The sequence below is a fragment of the Esox lucius genome, chromosome 18 (assembly GCF_011004845.1).
Source record: "Esox lucius isolate fEsoLuc1 chromosome 18, fEsoLuc1.pri, whole genome shotgun sequence".
Taxonomy (NCBI): Eukaryota; Metazoa; Chordata; class Actinopteri; order Esociformes; family Esocidae; genus Esox; species Esox lucius.
The window spans coordinates 23,906,115-23,919,170 of NC_047586.1; the positions used below are offsets into that span (position 1 = coordinate 23,906,115).

At 38.7% G+C, this 13,056-nt stretch overlaps 1 protein-coding gene across 2 annotated transcripts in view; it reads right to left on the reverse strand.

Moving 5' to 3' along the window:
• Nucleotides 1–3,788: 3,788 nt before the first annotated feature.
• The window catches only part of LOC105009559, a 49,365-nt gene continuing 40,097 nt past the window's right edge, over nucleotides 3,789–13,056 (reverse strand). Inside the window, exons 5-6 of one of the 2 annotated variants that reach the window (XM_034287765.1) lie at nucleotides 9,274–9,310; nucleotides 3,789–4,221 (exon numbers count right to left, since the gene is read on the reverse strand). In XM_034287765.1, coding sequence (XP_034143656.1) covers nucleotides 4,115–4,221; nucleotides 9,274–9,310 — 144 coding nt within the window. In that variant the 3' untranslated portion in view covers nucleotides 3,789–4,114. The remainder of the gene's footprint in view (nucleotides 4,222–9,273; nucleotides 9,311–13,056) is intronic. The other variant, XM_034287764.1, reaches the window with a different exon arrangement.

The following is a 13,056-nucleotide window of genomic DNA, read 5'->3' on the forward strand; positions in this document are numbered from 1 at the left end:
GGGTCTAGGAAAGGTTTCTTGAGCAAGGGGGAGATTGCTGCCATCTTGAAAAGTGACGGCACCTGCCCAATGTGCAGGGACTTGAACAAACAAGTAACAAAATCAATGAGAGTGGCTGAGCCTTTTTTAAATAGTGATGTTGGAATAGGGTCAAGAGGGCCGCTGGAAGATTTCATTTTTAATATGAATTCCAGAATAGTAGCAGGTGTCACTTAGAAAACACAGAAATGTGATTAGCTCAGAACTCAGAAGTTATGAGACAGCATTTGATAAGTATAACTGTGAAAGGCTTCAATTTAAAAGCCATTCAGTCAAATGATAAGCCAGGTAGGACAGGCAACATTTCAGGAAAAAACTATCTTTGTGGAAAACAGCCAGACCACCACCCCTGCCATGGACAGGCCCTTTTCTAGATAGTAATAGGAGATAGTAACAGCCAGATGGACATGTTTCATTTAGAATGTAGAAATCATCAATTCTGTGCCGAGTTTCTGTCAAGCAGAAAGTCCTAGGTAAGAGTTTTGTTTGTTAGAGACTGCGCATTAAACAGTGCCAGTCTTAAAGGGGACTGATTTAGAGATGGAACATGGACATGTTTAACTTGCTGAAGTCAGTCAGATTCTACATTGCATAAAGCTGGTACAGTAGAGAGGGCAATGAACAGAACTTTGTAGAAAATTATTTTTATTATTTTCTTACCACTTAATCTTCATCGATGTTTGGCCTTTTTCCAAAAGGATTCCAAGTTGCAGAAGTCCTTATTAACCGATTGTTTAATGCTCTTAAAACTATGAAGTAGATCTGAGAAGATCTGAAAGTCTTTTCATTTCAGTAAATTTTGTAGATCTCCAGATAAAAGGTGAAAGCTCAGTCTAGATTTTCAATACAAATATTTAAAAGAAAACAATCACCTAGCTCTACTGAGAGGATTCCAGATCTTTTTTTGTGTGGGTGAATTCTTACAGTTAAAAGAAACAATTATTTGATACAGATATAGGCTATTTAGGATATTTTCAGACAATTCAAAATGTGTGCAATTAGTTCTGCCTGTATCTCTCTGATGAGCATATTCTGATTTACATTGTATTGGCATTACATTCTAGGTCTTGGCTAGTAAAGTATAGCCCAGGTGTTTTCAATTCTTACCTCCAAGGTCCAGTGGCTGCTGGTTTTCTGTTCTACCTCATTATTGGTTGCACCCATTGGTTGTCCGATGTATTCACTATAACAGTTGTTGTACCTTATTATGAACCCCCCTTACAGATGGGGAATTCTGACTAGAGCTATACTGACCTGTACTGTAAATGCACTGACTATTTTTGGCACTAATACGGCCTTCGTTGAAAAATGTTAGCTTTACCATATACTCTCAAAATCAATGTACCTCCTAACAAAACTCTTTGCTACTCTTTTGGTCTATAGACTGTAGGCCTTTGTGCAGTTTTAGAACACTAAAATGTGCAATGGGTTGAAGACGTTCTGCATTTCTTTATGCATGTTTCCATGTGCATTGACTTCATATTCTTTATATGTCTCTGATGTGTTTTGTGCACACAGAAGGAGGCTTCGGTAACGTTGGAGAGATGAGGCAGTACACATGCCCAAGGAGAACGGAGGACGTTTCATAAAATAACTTACATGGAATAAAACAGAAACAAACTCACAAGACAGAACAAAACAATGTCACATTTGGGCCAATAATCCCAAACACTTGGCCTTCTTACAAATGAGGGTGAGAGGGCATTGGATTCCACTGGCACGGCAGGCCAGACTTGCAGGGACTTGACAGCTGCAAGCCACAACCAATCGGACTCTTTTATCCTCTCCCATGTCACTTCAATAAAGGCTTTTATAGTGTCATTTGAAAGAGAGCCTGTGGTTTATTATTATTGTGCGTTGTGTTGTGTTGTGTGTGTGTGTGTGTGTCCAACCTGGCATCTGTGTGACATCTGTGTGTCTGCATTTGTTGAGAAAATGTGACAACTGTCTGATTTATAGGGAGAGATACAGTTTATTTAAGAACCATATTCTAATGCAAGTAAAGCCAGTTGTTATTGAAATTCCAGGACATGTGTATTAACCAACACATGTGAACAGAGCATCAGTATAATAATCTAACAAGCTAAAGAGTAGTAGCTGTACTCACAGTAACATTTAACGGTATAGCTTACAAGCCCAGCTAGCAACATTTTTAATACTAGAGCCTCCTTAACATGACAAGTAATATTTTTGTCCATGTGTACTTAAGTCTCCTAAAGTGCAAAAATACTGATTAAAGCACTCTGGTGTTCAACACCCGGTTGCAGCAAAAAGTAGTGCCAGTTTAGGGTGGTGCAAATTGGCTTAGTATGATGAATGGTTTGGATGGTGGGCAGGGGTGGTCTAGGTATTTCTTGTGCTAGGTCAAATGCATGAAAGCACTATCTTTCTGTTAGCAAGGTAATGCCTTCTTCTTCAGTATGCGTGCTAATAAATACATTCTGATTGAACAAGCAGTACAGGTGCTGGTCATAAAATTAGAATATCATCAAAAAGTTTATTTATTTCAGTAATTCCATTCAAAAAGTGAAACTTGTATAATGTATACATTCATTCCACACAGACTGATATATTTCAAGTGTTTTTTTCTTTAAAGTTTGATGATTATAACTGGCTAACTAATGAAAACCCCAAATTCAGTATTTTAGAAAATTAGAATATTGTGAAAGGGTTCAATACTGAAGACACCTGGTGCCACACTCCAATCAGCTAATTAACTCAAAACACCTGCAAAGGCCTTTAAATGGTCTCTCAGTCTAGTTCTGTAGGCTACACAATCATGGGGAAGACTGCTGACTTGACAGCTGTCCAAAAGAAAACCACTGACACCTTGCATAAGGAGGGCAAGACACAAAAGGTCAGTGCTAAAGAGGCTGGCTGCTCAGCTGTCGCATTCCTTGTGTCAAGCCACTCTTGAACAAGACACAGCGTCAGAAGCGTCTCGCCTGGGCTAAAGACAAAAAGGACTGGACTGCTGCTAAAGTTATGTTCTCTGATGAAAGTAAATTTTGCATTTCCTTTGGAAATCAAGGTCCCAGTGTCTGGAGGAAGAGATGAGAGGCACAGAATCCACGTTGCTTGAAGTCCAGTGTAAATTTCCACAGTCAGTGATGGTTTGGGGTGCCATGTCATCTGCTGGTGTTGGTCCACTGTGTTTTCTGAGGTCCAAGGTCAATGCAGCCGTCTATCAGAAGGTTTTAGAGCACTTCATGCTTCCTGACCAACTTTATGGAGATGTAGATTTCATTTTCCAACAGGACTTGCACCTGCACACAGTGCCAAAGCTACCAGTACCTGGTTTAAGGACCATGGTATCCCTGTTCTTAATTGGCCAGCAAACTCGCCTGACCTTAACCCTATAGAAAATCTATGGGGTATTGTGAAGAGGAAGATATGCCAGACCCAACAATGCAGAAGAGCTGAAGGCCACTATCAGAGCAACCTGGGCTCTCATAACACCTGAGCATTGCCACAGACTGATCGACTCCATGCCATGCCTCATTGCTGCAGTAATTCAGGCAAAAGGAGCCCCAAAATTTCTCCAAATCCTTTTTTTGTATTGGTCTTAAGTAATATTAAATTTTTATGAGATACTGAATTTGGAATTTTCATTAGTTGTCAGTAATAGTCACCACAATTAAAAGAAAAAAACACTTGAAATAATATCAGTCTGTGTGGAATGAATGAATATGATATACAAGTTTCACTTTTTGAAAGGAATTACTGAAATAAATCAACTTTTTGATGATATTCAAATTTTATGACCAGCAGTTTGACAAGACAAGCATCAGAGGACATGACTCAAACTTTGACTCTCCCCAAGATGATGTGGTGTTGTTGCGACAACTTTTCAAATAGAAAATGTTATTAGGAGTGGAGAAACATAAGTTCAAATATTTAAAGTTGCTTTGTCTTTGCTCATAAGTAACCGTAACAAAGATGTTGATATTATCACAGTTAAATAATCAAAACCGAAGAAACCATTTTAAAGTGGTTTGGAATATAACCATAAGCTGAATTTGAGCCAACAGCATCGGGTTAGTGCTGCCGGCTATTAACAAAAGTTTTATTCCCACTAAGAAGTCTTATTTTTACTGCCAGCTATGTCAATGATACTAAACAGCACCAAAAGAATAACAATAGAAGTAAGAATCATCGAATTAATTCCAAATATCCAGCAACCTGCAAAATTAAAGTAAAAACATTGTTAGTTAGCTATACAGTACAAATCTTTGTTTCTGTTCAAACATTAGTTAAATAGTTATTCCATTTATTCCATTTTAAAATTCAAACAACCTATCTGAGAAAGCACATGCATGTTCAATTTAAAAGATAAATAGCAATAGTGGATATAAAAACTTTACACCCCTCTGTTAAAATGCCAAGTTCTTGAGATGTAAAAGAATGAGAAAAAGATAAATCATGTCAGAACTTTTTCCACCTTTAATGTGAACTATGATGTGAACAATTCAACTGAAAAACTAACTGAAATCTTTGAGGGGGTAAAATAAAAAACTCATAATAACCTGGTTGCATAAGTGTGCACACCCTTCAACTAATAATTTGTTGAAGCACCTTTTCATTTTATTACAGCACTCAATCTTTTTGGGTAGGAGTCTATTAGCATGGCACATCTTGACTTGGCAATATTTGCCCACTCTTCTTTGCAAAAGCACTCCAAATCTGTCAGATCTCCTGTGCACAGCCCCCTTCAGATCTCCCCACAGATGTTTAATTGGATTCAGGTCTGGGCTCTGGCTGGGCCATTCCAAAACTTTAATCTTCTTCTGGTGAAGCCATGCTTTTGTGGATTTGGATGTGTGCTTTGGGTTGTTGTCTTGCTGAAAGATAAACTTCACCTTCAGCTTTGTAATGGACGCCTGAAGGTTTTGTGCCAAAATTGCCTGGTATTTGGAACTGTTCATAATTCCCTCCACCCATCTCTGGTTCCAGCTGAAGAAAAACAGCCCCAAAGCATGATGCTTCCACCACCATGCTTCACTGTGGGTATGGTGTTATTTGGGTGATGTGCAGTGTTGTTTTTGCACCAAACATACCTTTTAAAATTATAGCCAAAAAGTTCAACGTTTCATCAGACCATAACACATTTTCCCACATGATTTTGGGGGATTTGATGTTTGTTTTTGCAAATTTCAGCCGGGCTTGGATGTTTTTCTTTGTAAGAAAAGCCTTCCATCTTGCAACCCTACCCAATAGCCCATTCATATGAAGAATATGGGAGATTGTTGTTACATTGGAAGCCTCCTAGACCAGTTTTCTTCTCTTTTTTCATACATTTTGGTGGGATATCCAGTGCTTGGTAATGTCTCTGTTGTGCCATATTTTGTCAACTTGATGATGACTGTCTTCAATGTGTTCCATGTTATATCTAATGCTTTGGAAATTATTTTGCACCCTTCTCCTGACTGATATCTTTCAACCACAAGATCCCTCTGATGCTATGGAAGCTCTCTGCGGACCATGGCTTTTGCTCTGAGATGCAACTAAGAAAATGTAAGGAAAATCCTACAAGAACAGCTGAACTTTATTTGTGATTAATCAGAGTCACTTTAAATGATGGCAGGTGTGTAATGACTTCTATTTAACATGAGTTTGAATGTGATTGGTTAATTCTGAACACAGCCACATCCCCAGTTATAAGAGGGTGTGCACACTTATACAACCAGGTTATTGTAAGGTTTTTATTTTTCAATTGAATTGTTCACATTATAGGTCACATTCAAAGTGGAAAAAGTTCTGACATGATTTGTCTTTGTCTCATTCTTTTACATCACAAAAGATGTGTGGACTTTTTTATATCCAATGTAGTTTTAAATAAATAGAAAATCCCTCCCATATCTAAAGAAAACAAGAGTAAAATAATGTTGTAGAAGTTTGACATCTTGTGACGTCCTCCGCCGGCGTAGACCCGCTTCCGCGCTCCACCTCTCATGAACGCACCCCTAACTCCACAGCACACGAACACACCCCAGTCATCAGATCCCAATCACCCTCATTCTGAGCACCTGTGCCTCCACCTGTGTCTAGTTTATGCCCCTATTTAGTTTGGTTCAGTTCTCCCTGCCCTTTGTGAGGTATTGTTTGTCAATCCATCATTCCTTACTGAGCCTTCTCTTTTCGCCGTTGCCTAGTGTTATCCTGATATTGATTCTCGTGTTTTGACCATCGCCTGATCTGCTCTTCGACTTCGTCTCTAGCCATGTGATTTTGTATTGTTTCGTATCTCGTGATTCTGACCCTAGCCTGTACGACCGTCCTTCGCCTTGCCCTACTTGGAGTTAGTCTCCCTTATAAACCGCCTGCTCCGTGATTGGAACCAGCCTCTCTCCCTCTCCCTTTCCCCATTCATTACACATCTTCCTAGAATTTACACACTGTTGACAGTTTAAAAATGCCTTTAAAATATAATTGATATAAATATTCATGTTAGGTGGAACATGTTATTATGCAGGAGTTCTGTAACTTTCTCTGCAGATATTGGTGGCTGATACATCTACCTTAAAATAGAGTGTTCCTGATCTTTTAGGCAGTTGAAGGTTTTTCATTATAGTAAGCATTATTTGGTCATCCACTCTTCAGCTCTCACTTGGTCTACCCAGCCATTTGAGATTGAAAACCTTAATGCTTTGTTTCTTTTCAATTATGTTCCAAACTCTCGTTTTTTTTATACCTAAGGTTTTAGCTTTGTTACATTCATTTTTTTCAGATTCTTTCAGCCTAATTAACGCTTTTTTTTTTTTGGTCTGTTGACAGTCACCACTAGCAGAGGCAAATGCTAAGCCTAGAATAAAATAAACACTACACATTTACAGCCCTCATAAATACCTACACACAAGAATGTGACAAAACATCTGACTAACCAGAAACACCTGTGAAGCCAATTATTCTACTTTTGGTATCATAATATAAGGAGACATTCTATAAAAAGTGTTGTTATTTCTACATTGTGTAACCAACTTTTATACAGATACAGCGCCCCCAAACAAAATATTAGAATGTATAATTTAACTGCATACTGTAGTAATAACAGTATAAAGTTAAAAATAAAAACATATTCACTGCCCCAAAATATATGGAAGGGAATAGATTCAGTCATGTGAAAAACGAAGTACACCTTTTTTTTACAGATTTGGACATATGGATAGTTGAGCTGAAGTCCAACCACATTCATTGATAAAGGTAACCCAATTTAACAAATACGAAACACAATGTCACCATTCATGCAATAAAAATAAATAATTTCCTTTTGAGGAAGTACAACCCTACATTTACCATCACATAAAATGGCTAAAACCATATTTTCAAGTACATAATTCCACTCTCCAGTGGATCATGTAGAAATGAAGGGAATCTCAGTCCACTGGGAATCTACATAGGACAGGTTATTCCACCAAATTCAGCCCAAGACCTCACCTGTCAGTGGTCATAATGTTATGGTTGATACATATATATGTTATCATGTTATCCTGGGGTCCTTAGAGACTTTGTTATTCAGTCAGGTGAATAACACTGAAAATCTCAGTATCACTGCACCTGTCAGTGGGGGGGATATATTAGGCAGCAAGTGAATATTCTGTCCTCAAAATTGAATGTTAGAAGCAGGAAAAATGGGCAAGCGTAAGGATCTGAGTGACACGGTACAGTGATGCCATCGTGCCATGCTCTCCCGGTTCCCGTCACTCCATGAACTCACTCCGGACTCATTGTCTTGTCTCCCATCATCACACACACCTTGTCCCAATTATGTCATCAGTATGTGTTTAAGGGTTTCTCCTCTGCTCCCCTCACCTGTCGGTTATTGTTTCTACATGTCACTCGTCAGTGGTGAGTTTCATTTTGCTGAGTAACTTCAGCCATTGGCTTTCATTCAGTTGTTTTTGTATTCAGTGCTTGTTTATATTAAAAGTCTACATCGAATGCCATCCTGCCTGTGCCTGGTTCCTCCTCTCCACCACTACAACGTGACACAGAGTGACTTTGACAAGGGCGGAATTGTGATGGCTAGACGACTGGGTAAGAGTGTCCTTACCCAGTCTGCAGTGGTGAGTTCTTATCAAAAGTGTTCCAAGTAAGGATAAGCGGTGAACCAGCGACAGGGGCATGGTGCATGTGGACAGCGAAGGCTGGCCCGTGTGGTCCGATCCAACAGATGAGCTACTGTAGCTCAAATTGCTGAAAATATTTATGCTGGTACTGATAGAAATGGGTCAGGACACACAGTGCATTGCAGTTTGTTGCGTATGGGGCTGTGTAGCCGCAGACAAGTCAGGGTGTCCATGCTGACCCCTGTCCAAAGCCGAAGGCACCTACAATGGGCATTTAAGGATCTACTGCTAACTCTTTGGTGCCAGACACCACAGCACACCTTCAGGTCTAGTGGAAGCCATTCAGCGACAGGTTAGGGCTGTTTTGGCGGCAAAAGAGGGACCTACACAATATTAAGTAGGTGGTCATAATGTCATGGCTGATCGGTGTATACTGTAGGTCTCTTGCCACTATCAATTTTAAAGTGCATAAGTCAACTGTCAGAAAGAGACTGCACTAACTTGGCCAACATGAGAGGTCAAGAAGGAAGATGTCTTTGCTCTTAAAAAAGTGAATCAAGACACAACTAATGTTTTCCAGACAAAACCTGGGTAAAGTCCAAAACAAAGGTAGAGTTGTTTGGCGAAACGAAACACTGCTTTCGAACAAAAGAACCTCATACCAACCATAAAGAATTTACTTTCTTGTCTAAGGGCCTGGCAAACTTGTCAACATTGAGTTAACCATGAGCGAAACTATAACAGTGGCTCAAAATGAAGAAAATGGAGGGTTATGGAATTGCAAAGTAGAAGGCCTTGAGGTGGGTTGTGCATACCAAATAGTCCTCAAACATAATGGGACAAGTAGTGTAAAAAAGAGTGGGCAAAATATTTTCCCAGCTGATGTAAGAGACTAATAGACAGTTATAACATATGGTTACATTATGTTATTTCAAGAAAAGGGGGCAACACCAGCTATAGAAGCTAGGGGTGTCCCTTTTTTAAAACTATGGGCTATGAAATTGCATTTTGAAGTAATTGATTGCAAAGTATATTCTTTGAAAATTACATATACAGATTACATATCCAACCATGTCAAAACATGAAAAAAAAGACCAGGGTTTGTACATATTTTTTCACATGACTGTGTTAATGTTGCAGGATAAAGTTTTGCTAATGATGGACTTACGATGATTGTTGCCGCAGAAGTTCGAGTGAGACGGCGCCTAGAAATAAAAACAATCGGAAAACCAACATGGCGTCAGAATTTTCAGTACATCCTGTTCAAAGTACACAGAGCAGGGGAGTCTCGCAAAATGGGATTTGTAAACTTAATCCAAGCTTTCAGAGAAACATCCCAATTCTGATATTGTTTTTCACAAACTGCTCTTTTGAGCAATTGACCGTCACTGAAAAAGATCTGATGTGATTGGTCAAAAGACCAATTAGTAAAGAACTTTGAATTAGGCTGCCTGTATAAATGCAGCCATAGTATTATGAGTTAGATTCAAGGTGGTGATTTAATACCTGAAAACATATCTTTCTCCAAATATCTTTGATTGCTGCATCATTGTGAGGACACTCCAGTAATCCTCCCTGGCTCTCATGGAACAGACAGTCCACTGTGAGTATTACATTACTCCTGGTCACAATTCTTCCACTGTCGGGGACCATCTCTTCTTTATTGTATGTGTGATGCAGCAATACCAGAATGACATGTTTACCACCTGTTAGAAGGAAAACAGCACACGTCACCTATTTATGATGTAAATTATTAGTCTATTTTCCCATCTATTTTAGATCTGTCCTGACTAAAATACCTGGTAGTTGCCTCAGTGCTTCTTCAATATCAGTCTCAGCACGTGAGACGATGGGGCAGACAGCCAAGACATAATCACATTCCTCTACTGTGTTCACCTGAATACAGCCTCCTTTAATGACAAGACGCCTGGCCAAATGCACATCCAGGGTTCTGCCCAAACGATGCACATAAAATGTCACCATTCCTAAGGAGACACCGAAAGGAAATGTAGAGATATAAAACACTATCTAGAACTGTTTTATTCAATGTGTTCAAAAGGGAGAATTTACCATACATTTAAGAAAAGTCAATGTCAATTCTGTGATATATCCAATTATTACTAAGGCATCATCTGTGTTACTCCCAGCCAGGTATTTTTGGGCCATGGAAACTCTTTTCCCGGGCTGCCTAAGATGAAAAGTGATGCTCAGCTTCACAAATTAAAACACTATCAGAAATTAGGTGAACATCTTCAATATAGTAGGGTGATCTCCTTAGGGCTGGAATGCACGTCATCTATGAAGAATGAAATGGCCCAAGGGGTTTCAGAAAAAAGGCGGAACAATCTAGTATCACTCTAGTGTCATTAGCTAGTACTTATGGACATATGATGATGGGCGTTTCCTTTCGTTAAGATGTCACTTGTGATTCCTGTTTGACTAAAACTACTTAACTATTGTCAAAACATATTGTTGCAACAATAATTATATAGAAAAGCTACTTTTAAAATGCTGAATAAGTTTGCAAAATTTGCATAGCTAAAGAGAAATGTTTAGAATTACGTTATATTTGTATTAAATCCCGCCAAACACCAGTCTCAACATCTACAGTAAAGAGGCAACTCCGGCCTGCTGGCCTTCTAGGCAGAGTTGCAAAGAAAATCTCAGACTGGCCAATAAAAAGAAAAGATTAAGATGGTCAAAAGAACACAGAAACTGGACAGAGGAAGGTTAGAAAAAGGTATTATGGACAGACAATTCTAAATTTGAGGTATTCAAATCAAACAAAAAACTACATTTGTGAGACACAGACTAAATGAAAAGATGCTGGAGGAGTGCTTGACGCCATCTGTCAAGCATGGTGGAGGCAATGTGATGGTCTGAGGGGCGCATTGGTGGTGGTAAAGTGGAAGATTTCTACAATGTAAAAGGGAAGAAGAAAGGCTATCATTGCATTTTGCAAAGCCATGCCATACCCTGTAGATGGCGTTTTGGAGCCAATTTCCTTCTACAACAAGACAATGACCCAAAGCAGAGCTTTTGGAGGAGCTTCAAGATGCATGGGGTGAAATATCTTCAGATTATCTCAACAAATTGACAACTGGAATGCCAAAGGTCTCCAAGGTTGTAAATGGTGGATTCTTTGATGAAAGTATTGTTGGAAGGACACAATTAATATTTCAATGAAATTTTTTTATTTCTAACCTTGTCAATAACTATATTTCCTATTCAGAATAATTTCATGAGTATTTTCAACAAGGACATTTCTAAGTGACCACAAACTTTTGAACGGTAGTGTACGCATGATTTAGAGAAGTGGTAGGCCTGCAACCGGTTATATACATACCTGTACAATCCATTGTAGCTCTGCAAACAAGGAAAACATATTTATTAGTCAAACAACAAAGTAAAATACATATCTTACTACCACATAACTTGAGTGTAAGACAGAATACGTAAAGATGGACAATCACATGTCGGTCTTTGTTTCCATCAGCACTGGTGTGTTATAAGGATGCATGCTATTACCTCGTCTCTACTCACCAACACCTGTCAAGCTACTCAAATTTGAAGATGAAACCATTCTCAGAGGCAGAGCTTTATGAGTGTGATGGCAGCTAATGTGAAGGGCTTCCAGAAATGGTTTATATTATTGAAAGAAAAGATCATAGGCAGAATAGAAATCTTGTGACGTAAGACCAGGGCTGTACTAAAGACCCAAGTATGTAGCTGAGGGTAGTTAAGAAATGTAGCTTTACCTCCAGATTTCAATGTAAGTAAGACGACTAAGCCTCCCAAAAAAGTTGGGATGCTGCATAAAATATAAATAAAAACATCATGTAATAATCTGCAAATAACTGTAACCCTATTTATAGTACAACAAATAAAGGGGACACACAAATCACACATCGGGAGCAAAATATATTAAAGATCAAAATCTTTACCGTACATTGTGTAATTTGTTGAGAACAAAATGACTTAACAATGCGGTCAACGGAAACCATAATCACCAACCGATAGAGGGCTGGATTTAAACTCATACCGAAAATGAAAGTAAACATGTGAAATCCCAGGCTGTTCCAACTTGTGTGAATTTCATCATGGCAACTCATAATGTGACTCAGTAGTGTGTATGGCCCCCACGTGCCTGTATGCACTACCAACAACATCTGGGCATGCTCCTGATTAGACTGCGGATGGTGTCTTGGGGGATCTCCTCTCAGACCTGGATCAGGGCATCAGTGAGCTCCAGGACAGTCTGATATAACTACACGTAGCTTCTCAAATAATAACTCCAACGCCATTGTTTTGTTTCTCTTCTCGCAATGCATTATGTAGTTATAGTTTAATCATTACATACACATCTATCTTATTGTCCTTGTCCATGTATCAATACATCAAATGAATAATATGTAAACAAGTACATTTCTAATCAATAATTTCAATTAACTGTTACAACGAAAGTTACAACACAGTCTGTGGTGCTACTTGGCGGTGTCGGATAGTTTCCATGTTTATTTGTCAAATGCACCGAACAACTGTCATCCTGCAAAATGTCACACAATGTCACTCAATTATTGCAGTTAGTTGCCATGGCATCTGACAACTACGTAGTGAGAGTTAAGTAGAAGAATATTTGAGCAAAATTATAGCTAGACAGAAAATAATAATACAATTAAGCAACAATATACATAACACTGTACAATGACAGCAAAAGTACTGTAAACTAGCAGCAATCTAGGTAGTATTATTGATATAACTGCAATCTGGGTCGTATTTGAACATTTTGATATGGAAAATATGGCAGTAATATACATAGCAGTGTAAACTAGCAGCAAAAGGTAGAGTTATTGAATATTATAGATACATATGAAGAGCAATAACTGCATTAAGCTTATGAATGGTTCAGCTACATAGTGAGAATTTAAGAAGAAAAATGTACACCCAGCAA